The sequence below is a fragment of the Laccaria bicolor genome, genomic scaffold (genome assembly GCF_000143565.1).
Source record: "Laccaria bicolor S238N-H82 LACBIscaffold_35 genomic scaffold, whole genome shotgun sequence".
In the NCBI taxonomy this organism is placed as follows: domain Eukaryota; kingdom Fungi; phylum Basidiomycota; class Agaricomycetes; order Agaricales; family Hydnangiaceae; genus Laccaria; species Laccaria bicolor.
This window is the reverse complement of record NW_001889906.1, coordinates 1-23,317: the sequence shown is the minus strand read 5'-3', so window position 1 is coordinate 23,317 and position 23,317 is coordinate 1. Positions and strand designations below refer to the sequence as shown.

The 23,317-nt window shown below is 48.5% G+C and overlaps 12 protein-coding genes across 12 annotated transcripts; 6 read left to right on the top strand and 6 right to left on the bottom strand.

Annotated features, from left to right (window-relative positions):
• Nucleotides 1-547: 547 nt before the first annotated feature.
• LACBIDRAFT_191578 (uncharacterized protein) lies at nt 548-2,847 on the top strand (the record flags this gene model as incomplete). The annotated part of the gene is made up of 15 exons (XM_001886049.1): nt 548-626; nt 678-686; nt 737-765; nt 818-879; nt 929-1,193; nt 1,246-1,261; nt 1,314-1,373; nt 1,428-1,526; nt 1,587-1,741; nt 1,790-1,806; nt 1,854-2,017; nt 2,084-2,094; nt 2,148-2,441; nt 2,491-2,656; nt 2,708-2,847. The coding sequence occupies 15 exons, from the start codon at nt 548-550 to the stop codon at nt 2,731-2,733; spliced, it is 1,452 nt and encodes a 483-aa protein (XP_001886084.1). The 3' UTR covers nt 2,734-2,847.
• A 134-nt stretch (nt 2,848-2,981) lies between these two features.
• LACBIDRAFT_307354 (uncharacterized protein) lies at nt 2,982-3,823 on the bottom strand (the record flags this gene model as incomplete). Its single annotated transcript, XM_001885953.1, has 4 exons — nt 2,982-3,207; nt 3,270-3,425; nt 3,487-3,718; nt 3,775-3,823. 4 exons carry the CDS (start codon nt 3,821-3,823, stop codon nt 2,982-2,984), a joined length of 663 nt encoding a protein of 220 aa, XP_001885988.1.
• A 166-nt stretch (nt 3,824-3,989) lies between these two features.
• Nucleotides 3,990-4,477, bottom strand: LACBIDRAFT_238794 (mitochondrial 54S ribosomal protein YmL2; the record flags this gene model as incomplete). The annotated part of the gene is made up of 3 exons (XM_001885952.1): nt 3,990-4,211; nt 4,267-4,334; nt 4,390-4,477. Coding segments are annotated over 3 exons (378 nt in total), but the record flags the coding sequence as incomplete, so codon positions are not given.
• A 248-nt stretch (nt 4,478-4,725) lies between these two features.
• LACBIDRAFT_192726 (uncharacterized protein) lies at nt 4,726-5,710 on the top strand. The gene is made up of 6 exons (XM_001886048.1): nt 4,726-4,859; nt 4,925-4,984; nt 5,053-5,242; nt 5,302-5,404; nt 5,462-5,482; nt 5,538-5,710. The coding sequence occupies exons 1-6, from the start codon at nt 4,769-4,771 to the stop codon at nt 5,556-5,558; spliced, it is 486 nt and encodes a 161-aa protein (XP_001886083.1). The 5' UTR covers nt 4,726-4,768; the 3' UTR covers nt 5,559-5,710.
• Nucleotides 5,711-8,488: 2,778 nt separating this feature from the next.
• Nucleotides 8,489-9,551, bottom strand: LACBIDRAFT_307350 (uncharacterized protein; the record flags this gene model as incomplete). The annotated part of the gene is made up of 2 exons (XM_001885951.1): nt 9,236-9,551; nt 8,489-9,174 (listed from the first exon to the last, which is right to left on the bottom strand). The coding sequence occupies exon 2, from the start codon at nt 8,729-8,731 to the stop codon at nt 8,489-8,491; it is 243 nt and encodes an 80-aa protein (XP_001885986.1). The 5' UTR covers nt 8,732-9,174; nt 9,236-9,551.
• Nucleotides 9,552-13,771: 4,220 nt separating this feature from the next.
• LACBIDRAFT_185911 (uncharacterized protein) lies at nt 13,772-15,668 on the top strand. Its single transcript, XM_001886047.1, has 6 exons — nt 13,772-14,108; nt 14,169-14,197; nt 14,258-14,384; nt 14,433-14,528; nt 14,577-15,080; nt 15,131-15,668. Exons 1-6 carry the CDS (start codon nt 13,866-13,868, stop codon nt 15,596-15,598), a joined length of 1,467 nt encoding a protein of 488 aa, XP_001886082.1. The 5' UTR covers nt 13,772-13,865; the 3' UTR covers nt 15,599-15,668.
• A 70-nt stretch (nt 15,669-15,738) lies between these two features.
• Nucleotides 15,739-16,208, top strand: LACBIDRAFT_331585 (uncharacterized protein; the record flags this gene model as incomplete). Its single annotated transcript, XM_001886046.1, has 1 exon — nt 15,739-16,208. A coding segment is annotated over one exon (468 nt), but the record flags the coding sequence as incomplete, so codon positions are not given.
• Nucleotides 16,209-16,276: 68 nt separating this feature from the next.
• On the bottom strand, nt 16,277-16,622 carry LACBIDRAFT_307346 (uncharacterized protein; the record flags this gene model as incomplete). The annotated part of the gene is made up of 1 exon (XM_001885950.1): nt 16,277-16,622. Exon 1 carries the CDS (start codon nt 16,553-16,555, stop codon nt 16,277-16,279), a length of 279 nt encoding a protein of 92 aa, XP_001885985.1. The 5' UTR covers nt 16,556-16,622.
• Nucleotides 16,623-17,998: 1,376 nt separating this feature from the next.
• LACBIDRAFT_145392 (uncharacterized protein) lies at nt 17,999-19,310 on the bottom strand (the record flags this gene model as incomplete). Its single annotated transcript, XM_001885949.1, has 6 exons — nt 17,999-18,025; nt 18,077-18,113; nt 18,210-18,661; nt 18,713-18,857; nt 18,909-19,051; nt 19,104-19,310. Coding segments are annotated over 6 exons (1,011 nt in total), but the record flags the coding sequence as incomplete, so codon positions are not given.
• An 879-nt stretch (nt 19,311-20,189) lies between these two features.
• On the top strand, nt 20,190-21,275 carry LACBIDRAFT_238678 (uncharacterized protein; the record flags this gene model as incomplete). The annotated part of the gene is made up of 2 exons (XM_001886045.1): nt 20,190-20,749; nt 20,882-21,275. Coding segments are annotated over 2 exons (954 nt in total), but the record flags the coding sequence as incomplete, so codon positions are not given.
• Nucleotides 21,276-21,855: 580 nt separating this feature from the next.
• LACBIDRAFT_331582 (uncharacterized protein) lies at nt 21,856-22,510 on the top strand (the record flags this gene model as incomplete). The annotated part of the gene is made up of 4 exons (XM_001886044.1): nt 21,856-21,933; nt 21,962-22,143; nt 22,208-22,295; nt 22,433-22,510. The coding sequence occupies 4 exons, from the start codon at nt 21,856-21,858 to the stop codon at nt 22,508-22,510; spliced, it is 426 nt and encodes a 141-aa protein (XP_001886079.1).
• A 94-nt stretch (nt 22,511-22,604) lies between these two features.
• LACBIDRAFT_295257 (uncharacterized protein) lies at nt 22,605-23,317 on the bottom strand (the record flags this gene model as incomplete). Its single annotated transcript, XM_001885948.1, has 5 exons — nt 23,175-23,317; nt 22,961-23,126; nt 22,828-22,911; nt 22,648-22,775; nt 22,605-22,619 (listed from the first exon to the last, which is right to left on the bottom strand). The coding sequence occupies exons 2-5, from the start codon at nt 23,058-23,060 to the stop codon at nt 22,605-22,607; spliced, it is 327 nt and encodes a 108-aa protein (XP_001885983.1). The 5' UTR covers nt 23,061-23,126; nt 23,175-23,317.

The following is a 23,317-nucleotide window of genomic DNA, read 5'->3' as shown; positions in this document are numbered from 1 at the left end:
TTCCTTTCACGGAGAACAATCTGCCCATCAAGTTTCGAAACAATTTATCGAGCGGTTCTTCTGGAAAAAATTGCCAAACATTGACCCAAATTGGGCACTTAGTCACTTTTTGATGTGACATCTATCACGGGACTAAGAAATTCCATCACACTAGGCTTTCGAAATGCAGGGAAATCCCTTTCTGATAGATTCTTTGCCCTTTCTGAGTAGCTTCCAGCCGAAGCCCAGCACAGGTACCAACTTTCGATAATTTCTGGCCGGTTTCGACCTGTTTTTCTCCCCAAATGTTGCAGTTTTTTGGTCCAAAATTTTGGCCACGCCAATTCCTCGTGGGAAAAACTTCGGAGGTGCGTTTTTCGACGCATTTCGCAAATCTGAGCCAGAATCTGGAAAAATCTCAGCTCTAGATACATTATTTACCAAGATACCAAATTAGTGGGCTTTGCTTGTCCACGACTGTACGGGCATGAGAGAGAGCAATTACGTCACGGGGTGTACGCGATCATACAACCTGAGTACCACGTCACACCTGCAGCTCATTGCCAAGATGGCCACAGACGGTTCCCCCAAGTCTTTCCAGGATCTGAAGAATCTCCTCACGAGTGACACCAAAGTAAAGGTTGCCGGTGCGTTGTTAAGGGCCATCTTCGTCTGTGTCTCTCATGGATAGTGTCTAGGCATCGATGGTTAGTGTCATACGCTTATCATCTCGCTATCGCTAAGTTTCTTGCGGTAGTCGACGGTGTCCTTCGTGGAAAGTTCATGGTACCCAACTATAATTTTAATTCCGTTGCTCACTTGCTCACGAGAACATTAGTCCAAGGAGAAGTTTCTAAGTGCCGCTTCCTCAGACGGATTTGGATTCTGCAGCGTTATCTTGTCAGTTCTCGTCAGAATACCGCTCGTCTCAAAATCTCATCCGCAGCAGCGGCTGGGACATCCACGACACAGTATACTCACGGGAACTTTTGATTTCGAACAAGGCGAATGGCTATAGGGACATCCTCGCGTCCATCGACTTGTCGAGCTATCGCAGAATACCTTGGGAAAATGACGTTCCGTTCTTCTTGGTCTCGTTTCTTGATCCAGATAGCAAGCAGCCAATTGTCGTTGATCCTCGTGGAATTTTAAAGATAACGACGGAGAGGGCTGCTGATATAGGATACGAATGCTTTGCTGGGGTTGAGTATGAGGTATGGACTTACGCATTTTGGTCGATGTTAGACTGATTCACCGTGTTTCCAGTACTTCAACTTCAAAGGTATTGTAATATGGGTCCAATTATCTATCAACGAGTGCTAACCGTCTTACAGAGACCGCTGAATCTGTGTCAAAGAAGAACTTTACAGACCTACAGCCCTTAACGCCCGGAAGTGAGTAAGTTATAAGGAATAAACCTTCCACAACGCTTATCTCCATCCTTTCAGTGCATGGATATTCTCTGCTTCGAACGCAACTTAACAACCAATACTTTCATGATCTCTTCGACAAGAGCTTGCAATTCCAAATCCCAATAGAAGGCCATCGTGAGTCTCTTTCTCTTATTATCACAGATAAAAAGGCTAAGGGAACATCCCACGTAACAGACACGGAGACAGGCCCAGGTGTTCTGGAGACAGCACTGGCGTATACCTCGGCTCTTAGGATGGCGGACAATGCAATCTTGTTCAAATATACGGCGAAAAGTGTTGGCATGACACACGGAATCATTCCAAGTTTTATGGCCAAGCCATGGGGAAATGTATGTCCTACCCCCTTCTTCCACAGATTCGTATTGATGCACGGGTAGCTTCCGGGCTGCAGCGGGTAAGTCGGATCAAGGTATCTCAAGGATCCTTTTGAACTTGCGCTAGACATGTTCATGTATCCTTGCGTGACAAGAACGGCAGGAATATCTTCGCCGTCTCCGATTCTGAGCTTGTTGGCGGGAGAATTGGGGCCTCTTACGACGACACGAAATTCATCAGCCAAGAAGCGGAGTGGTTTCTCGCTGGCATCCTTGACGGGATTGCCGACGGTGCGTCTTCCATGTCGTGAACCCCCCCTGATATCTCATTGCTGATTTTTTAAATTTGAACCACAGTCATGCCCATGGTATTTATCTAAATACATTCATTCTTTTCCTTCACTTGACAGGCACAAAATAGGTTGTACCGACGATAAACGGCTACAAGCGACTCGTCGGCGGAGAAGCATTCTGGGCACCAAACGCCGTGACATACGGGTACGACTCACGGGCTGCATCCATCCGGATAATCTCCCCTCCCTCCGTTCCTCCTGCAGCCACCAGGTTGGAAGTGCGGATACCCGGAGCTGACATGAATCCGTACTTTGCGATCAGTGCTATTTTCCTACTGGGCTTGAGAGGGATCAATCAAAAATTGTCGTTACCTGGCCCGCCGATTAGCCATTTTACACCGGAGGATAGGAAGACTGGAAAGGTAATCTGGTTGTGACACTATTGGGGGGAGAATGCTGACGGTGTTATAGGTCAAGATGCTGCCTACGTCGTTGGAATCGGCGACGATCAGGATGATGAGATCTGAAAGTATCGCGCGGGAGCCAGGGATGTTTGGGGACGTTTTTGTCGAGCATTATGGAGGCACGAGGGAGCATGAAGTCAAGTTGTGGAATGAAGCTGTGACTAGCTGGGAAGGTGAGTGGTAAAAAGCTTGCTGCGTTCTGTTACTTAATCTCGCTTTTTTAGTCGAGCGATATCTGGAGCTCGCATGAAAGGGAAAGACAGAAAGAGATTCGGAATTCATGCAACATGTATACAAAGAAAGTTTATCCCCCCAGGGCCAGTTATAGGTGCGGCCTTGTAACAATACAACAATCAAACCATTATAGAACCCAAGAACAATGCCATCTCAAACTTCAGGCCTATTCGTCTAAGCTTTTGACCCATTTTATAAACTGTGGGACGTCCTAACAGAAACCTTCTCTGTCAAAAAGACCAAAGAACAAGTTTGGAAGAACAATCATCTTACCGAAGCGATCTTCTTTGCCATCGTGCTTTCAACAATGAAACTGGGTATGCTCCCCCCAGGAGTGCTCGAGGTGGCCATGCGCCACTCTGTATTCCCATTATCAAGCTCCTTGATTCGCTCTACGCTGACGTAGCGGCCTTTGACGCCCTTCTCCTCTAGTTTGGCGAGCTCCTCGTCCCCTTTCGACGAAAGATCGATTGACAGCGAAACGATTATCCTTAAAATTCAACTTTGTCAAGATCGTTTGCATGGGTGTGTAAAAATGCGCCGTAGACGTACCCAGTACGTGGCTTCGTTTCTTGCAGGCGCACCACCTGAACCACTGTAAAGACACGAGGTGACACGGGGGGCGTGAAAGTGTAATACAGCGTCCAGATGCTCGCTGTTGGGGAAAGCTCCTTTACTTTGGTGACCTTTTGGATTTCGTGGATGAATCTGAGGTTCAGTCAGTCATTACGCTGCAGGATTCGATGAAGCCCGAGTTAAACGTGCATACTCTTTTTCCTTCACAGGCTTGTCAATTGCCAGGTTCTCCCAGAGTTGGTCAAAGGTCAGTTCTTCGGGGGCGTGTTCACTGAGGCGAACGTGCCATGGGGCGCCGTCCCCCAACCGCTTTGCGTGATAGAGGGTTTTGATGTTGTTGAAGAAGGTTTTGCCTTCCGGCCACGAGGACGTTGATTCGATTAGGGTGATGCCTTCTGTTATGATTGTTTCTTCAGATGGGATTTCTGAGGGTTACAATGTTAGTTGTCGGGTTTGATGTAATTGAGCACCAGGGGCTCACCAGAGGGCGTTAGAGGCGTTATGGTTAACAGAGGGGTATCGATTGCCATGTGTGTGAGGTATAGGGCTGACAGCAGGGGTAGTTATACATCGTCGTCCTGTGAACGATGATGATATTTTTAGATGCCGCACTCACACACTATTAGATCCAGCTGCGCCGGCTTGAGTGGCATGATACTTAAAATCCATCAATATAACAAGTCGAGATATGGTGCGTCAATTTGTGGATATTGAATGGGTACTGGGAGTAACGCTATTGAGCTGTACAAGACCACAATATCGACTGCGCCCCCTAGAGTCCAGGTCACGGGGAAGGACTTCACCGCGTTCGAGGACAACTCCGACAAATCTTCGTTCACCTCGCATCCACTTTTCTTTGTAAAATCGCACGACGCCTGGCGCGGTCGCGTATATTGTGTGGTCGCGTCCCATTTTAACCTGGCCCCTCAAATTAGCGTGCAATAAGGTACACGGAGGACAAAGCTAGACGTACATGTTGAGCAGGATGGAACAAGGTTCCCCGTTGTCGAACAATTATGTTGCCAGGGATTACATATTGATCTGTAGGCGCACATATTATTAGCGAGTTTTTTGTGAAGAACAATGCCAGACGTACCTGAGAACTTTTTGACACCGAGGCGTTTACCAGGAGAGCCGCCATGGTTGTGGACTGTACCGCCTGCCCTTTTTGTTGCCGTACGAATCGCACCTCCTGTCGCGGGTTCAACACAAAAAGGAGAACAAGTGTTTGAGTCGAGTTACCTAGGAGAGAGAATGGACTTCGTGCTGCGTTACAACACCGAGCCAGAAAGGACATACTTGCAGAAAAACAACAGAGCGTGACATTGAGCCAAGACAAGGCTTGAGTCACGGAAGGTCACCGCACGCGGCTCGGCCATCCCCGAGGGCCGTGTTGCGCCCAATTTATACTCGTTCCTCCACTCCACGTCTCAACAGCCACTGCCTTTCAATTCCCATTTCTATCCACTTCCAAAATGGTCCTTCTCGTTACTTCCGATAATGAACAGTTCAACGCGGACAAGGACGTCGTAGAACGCTCCGTTCTCATCAAGAACATGCTCGAGGGTAAGTCTCACTTGTTCTGCAACATCAATACCGCAGTATACGTATTCACGCCCTTTTTCACTTAGATGTTGGCGAATCAGATCAACCTATCCCTCTGCCTAACGTCTCCTCCAGCGTTTTGAAGAAGGTACGTTATTGGCGCGTCATCGATAACTTAAGAGACATTGACACCTTTTTTTTTTTGAATCATTCTAGGTACTCGAGTACTGCGAACATCACCGGGGCGAACCACTCCCTTCAGCGGATACCGAACAAAGCCAAGATGAGACACGCAAACGGACGACCGATATCAGCGAGTGGGACCAGAAATTCATCACAGTCGACCAGGAGATGCTTTTCGAAATCATCTTGGCTGCGAATTACCTTGATATCAAATCACTACTGTGCGTGTTTAGCTCTGCTTGTATGTAGGCACTCGATACTGATCAGCTGCGCCACATAGTGATGTCGGCTGCAAAACCGTCGCGAACATGATTAAAGGAAAGACTCCTGAAGAGATCCGAAAACTCTTCAACATTGTCAATGACTTTACGCCAGAGGAGGAGGTTCGTAAAAGTCTCATGAACCTTTTGATCTCCTTTTAACGAACATTCTGTTATCAGGCGCAGATCAAGAAGGAGAACGTGAGTCCTTTCGTCTCGTACATGTTCCATATTTCTAATGCTATGATTCACGCAGGAGTGGGCAGAGGATCGATGAGTATAATACCCTCGTATTGCTACTAGTTGTTGTCGTTCTGTTTCTCTATCCATGTACAAGTATCTTGCCGCTTGCGACCTTCTCGGTTATCTTTACGTAAGCGTCGCAAAAGGAGCTACAGAATATACACCGGACTATCAAGTACCATAAAAGCTTTCCTTTCGAGAAACAAAGACCTCACTTCGCCCGCTGCCCAAAATGCCCATACCTGATTTACCTGGAGAACTAATTCCACGTTCGTCGGAACACGAGCATTGGTTGAAGGGACACGTCGCGAGGATGTGCCAAATGGATCATGAAAGGTAAGCAAGCGTCTCTTTTTTTCAGTGGCACCTTTCGCCAGTGCAAGGTGCGGCGTTAACTCGGACTCCGTGCTAGGTTTCCCGGAAGCCAACCTGTCAGCTTTAGTGCACGGGATTTGGGAAAATTAGAAAATCAAGAGTACGTTGTGAAGAAACTCGCGCGGGTGGCACGCGACTAATCTCGTGTTGATCATCAGCTTTTGGGTCTGCGAAAAGTCGGATGGCGTGCGTGTCTTGTTTCTGGTTGTCACAGACTATGCTACGAAGGATCAGTCGATATATGTCGTGCGTTCTTTCTTAGTTCACGCTCGGAATGTGATTTGACAAAGAGCATTTCAGATTGATCGACATAACACCTATCGGCAACTCGTTGGCCTTTTCTTTCCCCACCATGAGAATCCTATGATGCCTCTGAAGAATACGCTCGTTGACGGCGAGCTCGTTATCGACGTTGATCCAAATACGAAGCGGGTATGTTCTGCGTTTGCTCACGTCTTACCGTAAATGGACATCTCTCAGGAAACCATGCGCTTCCTCGCTTTCGATTGCCTGGTTATTGACGACCAGAATGTCATGTCCAGAACTCTTGACAAACGATACGGTGTTTGTTCATTTCGTTTGGGGACCGGCAGCCCTTGATGAGACCTTTATAGAGATTGACGGAGTGGTTCTACAAGCCCTATGCAAAGATGATACGCGATCACCCACACATGACGGAATCACAGCCATTTGCGTATGTCACTACTTGCTAGTCTTGGCATGGCCCTTTCTGATACCCTATCCACAGTATCTGCGTCAAAGAAATCAGCTTTTCATATCACGTCGAAAAGGTCTTCAATGTCGACATACCTAAATTACAACATGAAAATGATGGACTCATCTACACCTGCGTCAATTCGCCTTATAGCCCTGGAACAGACCCTAACATGTATGTTCATCGCCATCAATCACCTCCTCCATTAATACTAATTGGCGCACTCTCCCTTGCTTCCTTGTGAAGCCTGAAATGGAAACCTCCCTCAGAGAACTCGATAGACTTTAAGCTAGTCCTGCGATTCCCCCCACTACCGTCTAACCCTGATAAACCTGACTTTTGCGCGAAACCTCTGTTCCTCCTACACGTTTGGTGTGGCGATGAGCGCGGTGTACCCAAATACGAACAATACGACGAAATGCACGTCGCTGAGGATGAATGGGAAGAGTGAGTTTTGATCTTGCCGACGAATGCGTTCCGTTTTATGTTTACACGGAGCTGATTCTTTCCTTTTGAATCGCAGCATGAAACGGTCATCTGAGCAATACGATGATCGCATCGTGGAGGTTCATTGGGACCCTGCGCTCTCAAGCTGGCGGATGATGCGGTTCCGCGATGATAAACCGCAGGGTAACCACCGAAGCGTCGTCGAAAACATAATTAATAGCATCGCTGATGGTGTGGAGAAAGAAGCAGTGAGTTCTTTATTTACCATGTCGTGTTTCTGTCGCTTATCGTGGAATTCTTCAGCTTCTAGCGCGGTCTAATGCAATACGAACGGCTTGGAAAGCCCGCCTTGGGCAACCCCAGCCGCCCCCGGTGCAGGCCCATCCACAGACGCCTCATTTTCAGGGAATGCGACCCCTTCCTCTGCCTCCGATAAACACGAACAAGGTTCGCTCCATACCTCATGCGGAATTCCGTTATGGCCCGTTCGCCCCATCGCCATGGAGTAAAGTCGGTGGGCCCTTGGTCGTCTCGGGAATGAAACGATAATGGAAACCCCGCGCATCTCTTCTTTCGGTACATATGATGCACGCTGCGCTTGCCAGCTCCCTACGTCAGCGCGTCATCCTCATCCTTAACGGGCACATATACCATCAACTCAAATTGCCCCACACGTTGGCGAGTATGCATCTGCACATCACCTCGATCCCCACCCTCGATTCCTCCGGCGTCCTTTTGATACCTTCAGGGCGCTCTCGGTGTCTCCGGGGCTGCGCTCGTCGCCACATTTCAGGAGAATTTAGGAAGCAGACAAATTGTATTTGATCTATTCAATTTCAAACAGGGCACAGAAGAATGTATTGCGGAAACACGGGTCGGTAGCTATGTTTTGGTAGGGGTATACTGGTATTCGGGGTTGTAGATAGGTCTAGGTAGGTTTACCATTGGATGTATTTTTCAATGAATGAAACAAACACCCGGTGATATCGAAATGGAGGGAGGGGGTGACAAATCAGGGAGGGGAATTCGTGACGGTGGTCGTGAGTAACGAGAGCAAATTGCAAACTGATAACAAGCGGGCAACATAGGAGGAGAGACACGAGGACAAAACGATGAGAACGGGTGTGCATGTCTAGTCGTTACAAATGGAGTGAGGGCGAGTGGGATGGGGTGGGTTGGCTACTTAAATGCCGAGGTACTCAAAAAAAAAACCAAGGTAAAAGATGAGGGAATGCTGAAAATATGTAAAGATAGATAAACGGTAAAGTTATCATGGGCGCAGAAAGTTGGTCGTAAAAAGGCATCAGCTGTCCAGGGAATGTGATGGGGGTGAACGAGGGTTAAGTGAAATGGAGCACCAAGCCCGCTGTGTAGGCGAGAATGGGCTCATTGGGGCTGCCTGTGTTGAATTAACTGAAATAACGTCATCAAACTTTTGTGAACGGAAAGGTCATAAGTTGTCGTGCGACAATGCAATGAAGTGAGATATAAATCAAGAAATTGGAAGCAATGATGAATAAAAAGAAGAAAATGCAGAGGTTTTGGAATTGAATGTTCAAATGATGAGGGATGGCGACGGACAAGGCCTGAATGTAGTAGAATGCTGTGTGTGGACGTTGTGTGAATGTGTATGATGCTGATGAAATGGCGTTGCAGTAGATGGGTTGCATAGAACAGATGTGATGCATGAAGAAGTTGAGAAGCTAAACCAGAAGTCGCTTCCTCTGGTATTTTAGAAGGATGCTTAAGCTCTTCCCCTATTAAATAGCCTTCAATTGAGAAAGGCTGGCGAAGAGGAGAGAGGAGAGACGTTAAAGTCAGCGTAGTAACTGGCGTGTTCCTCTTGAAGGGAGAGACAGTTCGCAAACGTATAAGAACGCGTGAGACCTGGAGCACTATAACGGTGGGACCGCTGGACGGTGGGTGGAAGGAGTGAACCATCGAAGAGACCAAAGTCCATGTCTGACAGTGTGATGCGGGGAGCGTCGAGGGCAATCACCGTCGACACAGGGCTCGACTCCAGCGAAGAGGAAGACGATTCAGCCGTAAATTGCCGGCGTGTAGGCGTGTGTGGGGTAATTGAAAGTGCTGCGAACTCGTCGGTTGGTATGTCCTAACGAGAAAAAAGTGCTGTCAGCGCTCGCAAGAGGACAGGTGGGGCGATGATCACACACCTCTGGCGAGCTCATTGAAATGGATAAAAGGATTTGAGTAGAATGGTGCTCAACACCTAGCTCAGTGCTGACAGCGATTGTGCCTGCGACGTTGTCTTCGTCGTCGCGGGTAGAGTCCTCCGACTCCTGGTCAACGTTGGTGTCGCACTGACCATCTGTAACTTTCCACCACTCAATGTCGGCAAGGACCCGCCTGTTGCTGGTCTCTGAACCGGACGAACGTCTGTGTCCGTGACCGCGAGCTACCTGTGGACTCAAGTAGGAATACGGGGCAAGGCGAACTGAAGGAGACGAAGCGGTGCGACGAAGAGAAGGCATGACAGAAGGATGGATTCAAGGTAGAAGAGGTCGCCGCCTAACGCAGTGCCAATGAGTGGAGGGAAGGACACAAGGGACGAGAAAAGCCATTTTTCGTTTATATAATTTTCAGAGCGATGTGACATTTCAAGCGCTTGTTATTTATTCAATCATCGTTCTAATCACCGATTATATCTTTACCCACAACTACTACTTACTCATTACTTACTACTACCTGAAATTGCTACACTCTTCATCGTCCTCATTGCTTTGCATTCTCTATAATAATCTACTTAATTTCTAGTAGATTATCCCACCGATCTACAAATCCTCGGCACGATTGCAGGGTCAGCCTCGCGGCGTCGCCCTCGGCTACAGAAGAAAAATCCACCACGTCGATGACAACCTTCATCTCTATCAAGCATCAACCCAATGCATAATGCTGGCGCATCTCTCACGCGATCATCGCAAACACCTGAATAATTCACAGGTCCCCGCCAACGTTGACGCCTCATACATTCAAGTTGAGCGTCTTGTACTTTGAGACTACACTTTTTGAGTTAGCACCCAGGGCAGATCAGCTAGCTGTCTTGATCACCTTGATATCTCACAGGCATCCACCAGCACCTACAGGCTACAATCTGCGCTCCCTATTCCCCTGTTCCCCTGACTGTTGGCGGTGCAATCGGCTAACCCCTTGAATTAGCGTTATATATGAAGTATCTCTTGTTCCCTTCAATTTTCAAACACATCCAAGTGCAATTTCGTCTACTTCTCCATCATCTGATCCTCCACTACAAGCGTGCCATATACTTTCCGCAATGATCTCAATGAGGTTATCTGGCCCAGTGGGACCAATTGCGAGCCTTTCACGGGTCTAGCTATTGCGCAACAATCTCGCAGGGTCTGTTGCATTTCGAACTCATACGCCTCATGGCGAATCTACGGATCAGAGGTTCACCTACACACGGATACGGCCGAGATACAAGAAGACCACTTTACTTGCACTTTACGTCTTACCCGTTCGAATTTGCGCTTCAAAAAGCGCGTTTTCACCATCATTTGCACCTTATCCGTTGTCGCGCAACGTAAAAACGCGTAAAGACGCGTCAAAGTGGGTGTATTCGACGCGTCTTTGTAACCGGCGTCACTAGAGGGCCGGTTGTCCCGATACGCTTGTACCTGCCCACGCACGCCGCTCAGGCTGATCATCATCATCTACGATCTCTCCAAATTTCACCTCTTTCGTCATAATCGTTTCCACACTGGAGAAATCTACCGCTCGAAGGTCATGCAGGAACATGCAATGTGCCACGGCCATGAGTATCATACAGTAGTATAAATCGCGATATGATGTAATTGGGCTGTTGTAGTCATTCAGAAGTTCATCTGGTGTGCGCTTCAAGCTTCAAGCTTCACTATTGGCGTCCAAGCTATCATCATGTCTTAACTGGAAGAAGCTTCCCAAAGGCCAAGTGAATAAGAATGCAGCGCGTAGTAATCAATCACAATGATGCGGCGAGCGAAGTTATCAGGAAGGTCATAAGATTGATGTCATTACGGATAAGAATTGGCACGTAGTCACTACTATCAGGGTACTCTGAAGTTTGAAGTATGACAAGGAACAAGTTGCTGACTATCCTAGATCGAGCGTAAAACATTCGGCTCCACTCTGAGCGCTCTGACATTTGTCTTGCCCACAACAGCCAAAACTAAAACTAGCTTGAACAAAGATAGGATCCTTCCGACCCGAACGCCCATCTTCACAGCAACCGCAAATTGCACCGCTGTCACCTCAAGAGACACCGGCGCACACATGCCCCCCGACCATCATTGAGAAATGCGTCATGGAAGGGTCAATGATTTACGAAATCGGATTCTTCGTGTCCAGCTACATAAAGTTCGCTGATACGAATTATTTAAAAATCGTAGTCAAGCCTTGTGGAAAGGACGCGCAGCGAAGTTGCAGCGAAGCCCTTGGAGGCACCCCTGATTCCTAGGCCTTGCCTGGGCCAGGGCCCACTGGCTCGGATTAATCACAACGCAGCCGAAAAGCATTCACGCGATACCATTATCTTTGTGAGAATCCGTAGAAGAAAGGGAGTAGAAAGGTGAAGCAATGGGAGAGTGGGAGCTCAGTCAACGAGATCGAGGCACCGGAAGAACATGGTGCAACTTGAGCGCGTGAAACGAAGAGGGCAAAGGGATTGGGTGTGCCAGTGTGGTGAAGAGGGATAAAAGGTTCAGGCCGAGGCGGAAGTGGTAATGGTGAAGGTTCAGACTGTCAGTAGCTAGGTCGCCGCTGCTGAGGAATCCCCAGTGAAACCGTCTGGAATATACCTCTATCTCTGTCCCGAACCTTATACAGTTAACAATCGCATGAGCATTCGTTTAGTCAACGCCATGGCGGTTCCTGTCTTCGCCTTGGGCCTTTCTGACTCTCTCGACGTCCGCGCCTGGCACCGGGTGCTCGAGATTCAGCGACAAGACTCCATTGGTTCGAAGCATCGCCTGCGACCCGTCCATTGATGTTCGACTCTTCTGTGCGAAGAATCGATAAGATAATTCCATTCCGCAAGACAACGCGTTCCTTTCGAAGTTCGCCATGCATGACTCCCCGTTTATGAATGAGACAAAGTTCTTGGTTGGCTATCATCATGTAATCATCAAAGAGTGTGTCACGAGAAAGAAACACCGCACCATTTATCCATGCGAAGTCTGAGACGTCTATTATAGTGGGACCAATGATCGATCCTTTGAGATGCTGGAAGCAAAAGAATTCATATGCATCGTCCTTGCAGGTCTAGCAGAATATTGCTTCTCGCTGCAACATCTGTCTCCCGATCTTCCAAGGCGCGACTTGGAGGGCAAATTTTTTGTAATCCGTAGTGCCGATGAATACTCGTCCTGCGAATCCGTGCCCAAGACACTCAGAAAGTGATACATCATTTCGTCGGATGGAACAAGCGATGCAATAGACGTGAATGAATTATCCCCATTGGAAGGTGGATCAGATTCGCAATAAATCAGAAAAGAGCGGACTGAGCACCCCCAGCAGCAGAGGTATAGATGATTGCCTTTTTCCTAAAAACAACGAAAATGAAATTAGTAGCCTCTGCCAAAACTCAGGCATGCATACTATAAGTGAGGTTGATGACAGATATGTCTTCCAATTACTCCGGAAACCTCGAACAGCTGGTATTGAGACAGCAGGAATGGCAGGAGGTTGGCGGGGATAGCTGGGCAGGGCCGTCGGGTTTCCGAGAAGGGTATAAATAGCAAGTGGCATCCTTGCAAGATCGGTGCGATCAATAAAATCCGAAGAAGCCAGACCTCTCCGAACGTGTCCGTGCTACAGAACAAGGAAAAGAGCATGAACTTGTGACCGCCAAAGAGAATAAGTACTTCAAGGCATCAGATTTCTCCCACTGATCACGAAGACACCCATCTGGAAGCAATGTTTGGTTGCAATTTCACAGTGAGGGAGTTGGGATGGCTTTTATGTTGATATCGTACATCCCTCCTCGTTTAAAACGTCACGAGCTGCCGTCCTTGATGTGTTGGGCTAGTGCGAGAATATCCGGGGCGACCGCATCAAAAAGTGACCAGCGTCAGCTTCATAGTCAAGACAGGGTTAAGTGCCTGAGCGAGTAGGAAATATCAAAGCTTCCCGAGTTTTGCTGTGCAAGGCCCAACCTCATGTCACTTGTGTGGCGGGTAGAGCGTTGTTTCGATCCACGTCTCTAACCGCATATCAAGTGAGCAGAAAAATCAAAAGATCCCATGGCTGATTTATGACTCTTTCGCTTCTCAGGTAGCCTGAAGAGGTATTGGGCACCTTGACTGGCAAGTATTCGATCCAAGTTGGAGGTGGAAGCTTGTTGCGGCCCCAGTCCATGTGAAATTGAGATTTAGGGAATAGTTTCCTGCAGAGTACTCGTTGCACGCAAGATATAGATTTTATTCAGATCAGCCAGGTAGTCCGAGCAGCAAAGAACCGAGATACCGAATGCAAAACCGGATGTTGGAAGTAAGTCGTAGTGCGCGCCTGTAGTGAAGTTGAAAGGAACTCATTGACAACAACGACAAACAGAAAGGATAACTCGCAGAGAACGATACGACGATTCAAAGTTTCCAGCTCCTCGGGATGCAGCGTTAACCGCCGTTAAGCACCCTGTGAAGCCTACAGTGAACACAGGTGATGTTGAGCGACATCTTATAAATATCTTTTCGGTCGGACATCCGTCAACTGGTCGATCCGTTCGGGTTGACGCTGAACCGCCCAGCTTATCTTTCTACATAACCAACTCATACCCTAGGAGAATACCCTCGAATGTCGGGAAGCATAACCATATTCTATGGAGCGGTCATCAACCCAACCAGTCTGACGGCGTACAGCGCCTTCCCTCGATCTCTTATCGCTGTTGGACCTACTGGAAATATCGAGTGGATCACAGAAGAGGTTCTGCCGCATCAACTACAAGATGAGTTGGCGCAGCGTGGATGCTTGAGCGAAGATCTCGTCGAGCTGAAGGACGGCGAGTTCCTTATTCCAGGATTCGTTGATACCCACACGGTTCTTCCTCATATTCAAGCCTTGTATTTGATGGTTGTTCAACATTTCTTATCATTGTAGCACGCACCTCAAGTTCCGAATATGGGGGTGTAAGTCTCCTTCGTGACCTTCCAGCTTGGGGCATATGGGGTTGACGTTTCGGCCGACAGCGGCCAACAATATGAACTTTTGGACTGGTTGGAAAAAGTTACATTCCCTACGGAAGCCAAATTCTCCGATCTTGAATTCGCGCAGCGGACATACCAGAAGGTAGTCAGGCAGTTTATTGGCGCGGGGGTATGTCAGTTTTCTGCATAGGCTCTTCCCTTCTTACATCTGTGGTAGACAACGACTTGTTGTTACTACGGTACATTGCATCTTGAGTCAACCAAGATTTTAGCAGATATCGTGCACAGTTATGGTCAACGAGCATTCGTCGGCGTAAGTGGTTCACGACTCCCATTTGCGTCAAATTTTCATGATTCACAGAAATGCAACATGAACCGCGAGTCCCCGCATTACTATGTCGAATCGTCCACCTCATCATCATTGGCCGACACCCGTGCACTCATCACGTATATACGATCTCTACCTTCGGGACCAAGTCCACAAGCAGCGTCCAATGAACCTCTCGTCCAACCTATCCTTACTCCGCGCTTCGCCATTTCTTGTACCTCGGACCTCCTCGCATCCCTTGGTGAAATCGCATCCTCGGATCCAACGTTGCGCATCCAAACGCACATCTCTGAGAATCCACAAGAGGTCAAGTACACAAAGCAACTCTTCCCAGATGCAAACAGCTACGCCGATGTGTATGACAAGCACGGTCTGCTCAACAAACACACGATCTTGGCCCATGCTGTTCACCTTGAGGTTGAAGAAGTCGAATTAATCAGAAAGCGAGGAGCAGGGATCAGCCATTGCCCAACAAGCAACTTCAATTTGCGAAGCGGTGTTGCTCCAGTGGGTGTGTTCTTAGACAAAGGCATCAAGGTAGCTTTTTTCTTAACTGACAGAAAAACTATCTTAACATTTCGACTCAGGTCGGATTGGGAACAGATGTGTCAGGCGGCTTTTCACACTCGATGCTCACGGCGATACAACACGCTAGCATGGCTTCCAAAGTCCTCTCCTTCCACCCGTCGTCTCCCACCGTGGTCTCATCATCACCAACCTCGTTCGCGAACCGACACCTTCCAATCGCCACCCTCTTCTACCTTGCCACGATGGGGGGAGCTTCGGTCTGCGGGCTCGATGCTCATATCGGATCATTTGCACCGGGAAAGGCATTTGATGCGCTTCTCGTCACAGTGAGGAGCGGGACTGGGGCTGCGTCTGTGCACCTGGACGAGGAACATAAAGAGAAAAAGTTGGATGAGTGGCTCGAACGGTTCTTGTTCTGCGGCGATGACCGGAACATCGAGAGAGTATATGTTCAGGGAAGACTGGTTGGTGGACGCACATTCACCCCCGCCAAACCTCTGAATCTTCCTGCGGTGGTCGCAAACTAGTCGCTTTTCATATTTCCCTTGTAACATTCAATTAGCAGTAGATAATAATTTTAGGTCCGAGTTCAAGTTCAGTTGTGCGTTCTGTGGGGGAAAGCAACCACTACCTCTTACTAATAAATACTATGCAATACAGGTCTTAGACCTAGCTTCTTGCAGAATGGAGGTACTTCCTCATCCTTGGATCGTACCCTTGGTCGCAGATCCCTATCCACCAGAAACTGTTACATCGCGTCTAAAGGATTTGCTCGACGGGAAAGAAGTAGGCGGTGTACCCAGCGGACTACCCAAAGGCGACAGTCGGAAAATCGCACTCTACAACTTTGTCCGTCAGCTTGACTTGTCATTGAAGCCTGAAGCAATTGATGCTGTCTGGCATGCCGTGTTCAGCATGGCAAATAAGCTTTGGTGTACATCTGACATAACAGATGCAACTTATTGGTGGACGGAGGATTACCTGGCAGAAGCGGCAATCGATGCGATACCAGAAGAAGACGGCGACGACGATTACGGTTTAGTAGATGGGTATGATAAAGTTTGGATCGCATCGGCTCTTGGGGCTGCACGCCTCTACGCGCTTGGATATGGCTACTCTCCTTGGGCGTGGAACTGATTCCTTGACGGGCTCGATTTGGAGCCGGGATGCGTGATTTCTGACAGCATGCGTATTGGAACCTGTGCTTAGCTGCTTGGAGGTGGGCAAAGGTTGAAGTTGCACATCCACGGTGGGGGAGACTGGTTTGCGGGGCCACATTTGGGAGGGAGATACTTGGCAGGCCGGTGGCGCCAGACAGAGCAGGAAAAGAAAGAGGGGGAAGAGTTTTGGCAAAAGGTGTTGAAGGCGTTGGAAGACCAGCAGCAGCACGCTGGAGAAAAAGCAGCAGCGATTTTGCACAAGACTCTGGAGCATTTGAAGGCAGACGCACCTGACATGACGAGTATCGAAGTCGCCAACATCATTTGGCCAAAATCAACGTCGACGTGAACTTGAGTGGACCTTTGTAAATTCGTGTACTTGTATCTAGCTTTTATTCTGTGTTGTGCCCAATAAGTTGACCTCGGGACCTACTCAAACTAATAACCAGTCTAAAAACCCATTGAAGTGTCTGTCCGTGGTGTCTCGAGCTTCCATTGCAAAACGTCAATTATAACTAGCCACGTAGTACTGATCTTGTCATACTTATATCAAGTTTTAGAGCTATGCAGAAAACATAACGAACTCACAAAGTCCCTGACTACGACATGAACGTCAGGGTCTCCAGACTCCACGCTCCTAATTGCTATATGGTTCCCCAACCCAGGGTCCATGACAAGCCCAGGATGAGTGGTCGACCACCGGACTCCCACTGTCAAACAGCAAATCTGGACCTCAGGTCCTCTTTGATGGTCAGGTAGATCGTCAAACTTGATGTCTTCCAACTCTGTGACTAGAGTGAAGCCAAGAATGATGAGCATTTGCCGAGGACTGATAATTTTATAAAAGGCTTTAGTCAAGGTAGCACCGATTAAGGAAACTTTGACGAACAAAATTCCTTTTCACACTTCCCATGTCGGGTCCCCGCTCCTAGAATGATATTCACGAGCCACCGCATGGCGGAGACGCGTCCACGCTCAAAGGAGAGGTCTTCTAAAGTACCCTGACGATTCGTGGAAGGTGCGCCGTTCTTGTCTGATCAATGGGTCAACGGCTATTTTGATGGTGTATTCATAAGCTTCTTCAGAGTAGTGACAGCCACTACGAAATCCAAGCCTGTACGTAACGATGAGACCTTAAAAGTGCGAGAGTAATCTGTATACCTCGGGCACCTCCTCAAAGATGCAAACAAGACTTCCAGCCGTCTGGACATCAGGACAGCTCTCCCTGTTGAGATCATGCCCCAGTAAGAGTTATAGCGGTCATTTATCCGATCCAGGGAAAGCGAAATGAATTTTGGTGTGTCACATTCTTGACTGTTGGGTTGCAAAGCAGGTGTGGAGAGTGACACTAGAAAACATATGTTGGGTCTTCAGGCTAATGCCAGTTGGTCTGAGTCGTCAGTTGGAGGTTTATGTGTTGAACGCCGAGAGCGTTGGAGGCAACGAGGAGCACTTTAATGACCTGGGCTGAGATAGAATCAGAAACTGAGCTTCATCAACCATACATTAGAAATAGCATACCTAAATCGCCGGAAATTTGAATCAATGATTCAACGTCCAGTATGTCGAAGTTTTAACCTCATCGCTGTAGTCACCTATGAGAAGAAGGAAGGAACGTCACGCAGCCGAGTGAATGGGAAAGTAATCATCGGCTCAGGTATCAAAGTTATATGGGGCCTCCACGCGTGGCGCCTTCTATATGAATCTATCTTACAACAAATTCCGTCTTCAAAGCTTGAATTACAAGTCCTCAGGTTTGTCCTTGAAATCTCCAAATTTCCATTTGTAACAGTCCTATCAGTCAAGTCAAAAATGGTGTCATGAATCACCCAGATAGACACTGACCACACAATTCTCCTCTACCTTTGCCCGGGGGACGTCTCTTCCTCTTCTTGGTCCAGGCTTTTTCGTTTTTGTATCCTTGTCTTTCCGTTTCCCAGGCCACCAATAACTGTCTTCGTCTTCATCCTCGCCCCACTCGACCTCATCTCTTTCCAACACCTCCAGAACTACATTACGGATGACATGCTTCCTGACGTCCACTGCCCACCCCAACTTGCCAACCGTGTCAAATACAATAGTCTTTCCGAGATGACAGTGCGTCTCCAATGCATAGCCCGCTTGGGCACAGGGTGAATTGAAGCCTGTACATGAACCTTGTGGTATGGGATCGGCGGTGTGGTATACATGAGTGGTGGCGATTGGCCGATGATCGAGGGCCGAATAGGCTGGGTTAGATTCGTTGTGGGGAGGCGGGGGCAACGGGAGGTGGAGACGGCTCGCAGCAAGATGCTCGCCGGGAGATTCGAATGCGACCGCTGGGAGGCCGTAAGTTGCGCCGAGCAGACTGGCAAGGGCGCCTCCCAAGGAATGTCCGACTAGCCACACGTTGGAGCCCGGGTAGATGCGAAGAAGGTCGTCTACCAGTTTCTATTTGGGATTTATGGTGAAACAGATTTTAGCAGAGGGAAGGTCACGCACGACTCCAATAGAATAGAAAAGACTGTCTTGGATGAGCGCATCGGTGAGGCATCTGCTGTCGCAGCGCCAGTTCTTAGCGTAGCAATCGCACACGGTGCGAAATATCCATGAAAGGTCGACTCGGGCGCAGCAGCATGAGAAGAGCCTAGTAATGACCGCTTAGATGCGTATTGGACATATGTGGGATGGGACGTACAGATTGTCATTATATTTGTCAAGCTTGGACGTTGGGCCTTGAAGGGTGGTTCCCTTTATAGAAAGAACGATGGTCGAGTTGTCGGAAGAGAGGAAGACGTGACCTCTGAATCCCTCTGACTCTTCCCAGCCAAAGGGGAAGCTCTAGCATAGATTCGTCACAAAAAAACTGCTGCTGAACTCAAGTTTAACTCACCATATTCCATGCTTCGTCAATCTCGTACCAATTCTTTTGACCTGGAAGGGCATACGCGTTGCCAGCCATGCGTGCTAGCTGGGCAAGAGTGTGTCGCTCCTCTATATCGGGACCTTGCACTTCTGTAGGATTCCATTGTAATTGATCCACCAGGCTCTGAGAGTGGTGTAAAGATCGAAGCCGATATTGGTGGAGGGCGTCGAGAGAGTCAGGCCGGTACACCGTCGTCGGACGTGACTTGAGCTGGGGAATGGTTGGGGAAACGGATGACGGTGCAGTCGGGGTGAAAGAGGTAGTGTCTACAACAGGAAATGCGTCTGATTGAAGCAGGTGGTGGTTAGGGAATGAGAGATCATTGAATGGATGTCGACGCGCTGCTGCTGCTGGGAGGAAGATGAAGAATAGGATTTGCAGTGGGAGCATGATATTCAAGTCTCATTTTGGTCCTGGACGCGGCTACATCAGGCACGTCTTCCCACCGCATCTCAACATCGACCTCGTCGTTGCCACCAACGACTGTGGTAATTTCAGCACCTCAGTATATTCTACATAACGACCTCTCACGACTTTCCTAGTTCCCAAAGTCCATGCCTTGCCAATCATTCACCGTTAAGCCTACATAAGTCCGGCAGCGCCTCCGAAGATCCGGTCAATCAGGGTCGGATGAAGCTTGCTCATGTTAACCATCGTCCTCATCCTTTCACTCTCTGTTCTTAGGCAGTCGTCAGACGTCAACGCAGTGCCATTAGCCACAGTAAACTCACGCGCCATTGATTCCACCAGTTGTGATTGTCCCATCATCTTCAACACTGGTGGTTCTTCTCGCTCTATCTGGGACATCGTCTGGAGCTGCCTTCTCACCATATTCGCCTGCACCTGGCTCGCTGTGCACCTTAACATTCCCGCCGATGGGGATAGCTTTTGGATTGTTGCACGACGACGGCTGCAGGTGATGGCGTATGCCATTCTTGCGCCTGAGATGACAATCTTGTGGGCGATGAGGCAATGGGTTGGTGCCAGGCAATTGAAGGACAAGTACCAAGATAGGGGTATGGCATCTCTAATCTTCAATTGGTTCTCAATTACAAAGGCTGGTTAGGATGGACAAAAACACACGGTTTCTTTATCCAAATGGGAGGGTTCAGGCTTCTCAGCACGGACGTTACTCCTCGCGTCCTCTCTCCAGAAGAATTCGAGGTTTTGCTCGAGACTGGGGAAATTGATTTCCCCTCAATCACAGAAGAAGAGATAGCGGACAGGAGCAAGAGCGACATGCTTGCTAAAAGTTTGGTGGTATTCCAAACGTTTTGGTTTATCGTTCAATGCATCGCGCGTGGAGTGCAAGGGCTCGTCATAACAGAACTTGAGCTCGTAACGTTGGCTTTTGCGGCTTTGAACGGAGTGATGTATTTCTTCTGGTGGCACAAGCCTCTCGACGTACGGAGTCCTGTGACCATACATTTGAAGGAGGCTACGGAATCAAAGCTGGTCATAGGTCACCTTCCTGTGCAGCAGGAGAACTTGAGATCCCCTGACAGTGATCTGGACGGCTGCGTACCAGAAGAGGTGGTCGACAAGAAAGCCACGAAGACACCCCTACCCTCGTTTTCTGGTCCGGCAGAATCTGCTTCGCAGTATAGTTGGAAGTCGGACAGCGAAAACCAAGGATTTTGGCACAGGGTCCTTTTTCCCTTGATTCTTCGCCCTATTCGCGCAGTTGTTGAACCTATCCGCGACATGGCAAACGCAAACGAAGTTGACGACATCAAAGATAACAGCCGCGTTCCCACTTACTACGCGTACAAGTTTGACCGCGAATGGGAATTGAGGATCCTATTCTTGTGTACCTTCTTTGGTGTGGTCTTTGGAAGTATCCATTGTATTGCCTGGGCATTCACTTTCCCTTCGCACGTCGAACGTATGTTGTGGCGAACAGCATCCTTGATCGTCACTTGTGTGCCGTTGCTAAATGCCATATTGTGCATTCTATATTCCTCATTGTTCGAAAGCCTCTGGCAGTTGGGGGTTGAGTACTCGATCGCTGCTGGATTCGTTCTCTATGGGCTGGCTCGGATGGTGCTGCTCGTCCAGGCGTTCACTTCGCTGCGAGCGCTTACACCTCTCGCGTACGAGACCGTCCAGTGGACATTGTTCATTCCCCATATCTTTTAGTCGCAGAAACTTGTCCTCTCGAGAGGCTTCTTCCAAGCGGTTAAAGAGACTTCCTCGCACGGATTACGTGGTCATGACACAGATTCTCGCAAACGAACGTCGTACAGCTCGGGTCCCAAACCGAAGATAAGGATCGGATGCCGTCGACAGACACCCCACAATAAGAAGGGATCCTTCTTGACGTCCTCCTACCTGCAATTGAAGACGGGAAAATCAATGCGTGATATTGTTCGGGATAGCCGTAGTGACCCAAACAACACTCGACCCCGACGACAATTTATCGTTAAGAAGACCATTCTTGACCTAGCGTAGTTCGTAGAAGGATCGAGAGAGTCACATCAATGTTTGGATGGTCAAGCGCGTAATTTCAAAGTGGTACCCAGCGAGGGGGTGTCGAGTTTACGGAATCTTCTGGTGGCAGCCCCTTGGTGCATACCTGTGGTCTAACTATGTCCTCGATCCTCCCTGATTCGAACTGGCACTCACAGCTGCTCCGTCCACTCATGCCAGTTTCACGGACTTTGTACCTGCTGCACCTGTGAGTCATTCATCCACTATCCGCTTCTACAGCTGAACGACCATGTTCGTGCCCTCCTTCTACGCCCCTCCCTACACATCTCATTCCTCCGGAAATCCAGTTAGATGTGTCAAGATCAAGGTACAGCTTTATGGACAACATTTGGTAGAAATTGAAGGGTCTTCTCTGTCGCACGCTAAACACAGCCGCCGCGCTGAAGTCAACCACCCCAGTTACGCGGCGCATTTCTCGCCCTCTTTATGACCGCATCTTTTCGGAGCTCTGGTCACCCGATGGATTCAATGTATACTTGATGCTTTTCAACTTCTCAGACTCTGTGGGTGGGCAATTGTAAGTGACTCTATTCTTCCTTGCTCTGCATTCAGTCTGATATCGGATTCTTGACTCTCCATAGTGCGCTACGATCTATTGGCAAACATCGGCCCCTTGTCGAAAACGACGTAAACTTAGTGTTCTCATCGTTGCGTCAAAGCAGTGCAAAGGTGAGTGAAATCTCACCGCTTTGATTTGATTGGTAGAAGGTATGGTAGCTGTCGTCTAGTATTATGTTGGTATACAATGTAGGTAGGAGAGAACTAAGGATTACAAAAAGTCAACTGGATAGTCACCATGTATACAGGGGCAACTTTGTATTCAGCCCTCCACAAACATAGGAACCAACTCCCCAGACACCGAATCTACGACCTCCATGTCTTGAACTGATTGCAATAACTCCGTGGCAGGATTCATTTGTTGCTGGAAACAGGGAGCTAGAAAGACCGAGATGTCTGACTTTTTCACCTGTGGGTGACTTATAGCCGCCCTAACTGAGTACACGGGAGCCTTTTCGCGCACAATGTAATCAAGGATTTGGCGGTAGCAAAGCGGGATAGAATTGTATATTTTTGAAGCAGCAGTAGTTTGAGGAGTGCGCGTATTGGGGCGTATGCGATGTTGTTGGCTCAGGGAGCGAAGCTCTGTCACTGTAATATAAGGGTAAGCAAGGGAGTGAAAGGAGAGAGCATACAAACATACTATTATCAATGTTGTACCTAGCCATTTCTGCTTTTGAGGTTTTGGAGACGGCACTGCCTTCATCTAAAAGCAGGTAACCAAAAGCTATGGGGGCGAGTCAGCAGACCATCGAGGGCATAAGAGAAAAAGAGACCTTCCGCCACTTTTGTAGCTATTTCCCATCGAAGGACGGCGTCGTCCGTCTCCCGCTGCCTCTCCTCGATCTGCCGCAGCCTCTCCTTAACATCGTACATCTCACACTTAAGAGAGTCATTTGTTGTAATCAGCGACTTATTATCGGCTTTGAGTTTCTCATTCCTCTGTGAACTGTATTAGATAACATTGCAAGGATGATGAGGCTGACATACATCTACGTAGGGGAGTTTATGTTCGAACTGTACACCGTTTTCGTCTACAGACACAACACGATATTCGTCGATCTCGCCAGATGTGCTGAGGGCCAACAGGGTCCGGTCGGCTTCGTCGAAACATTAACAGTGTCAAGAACACA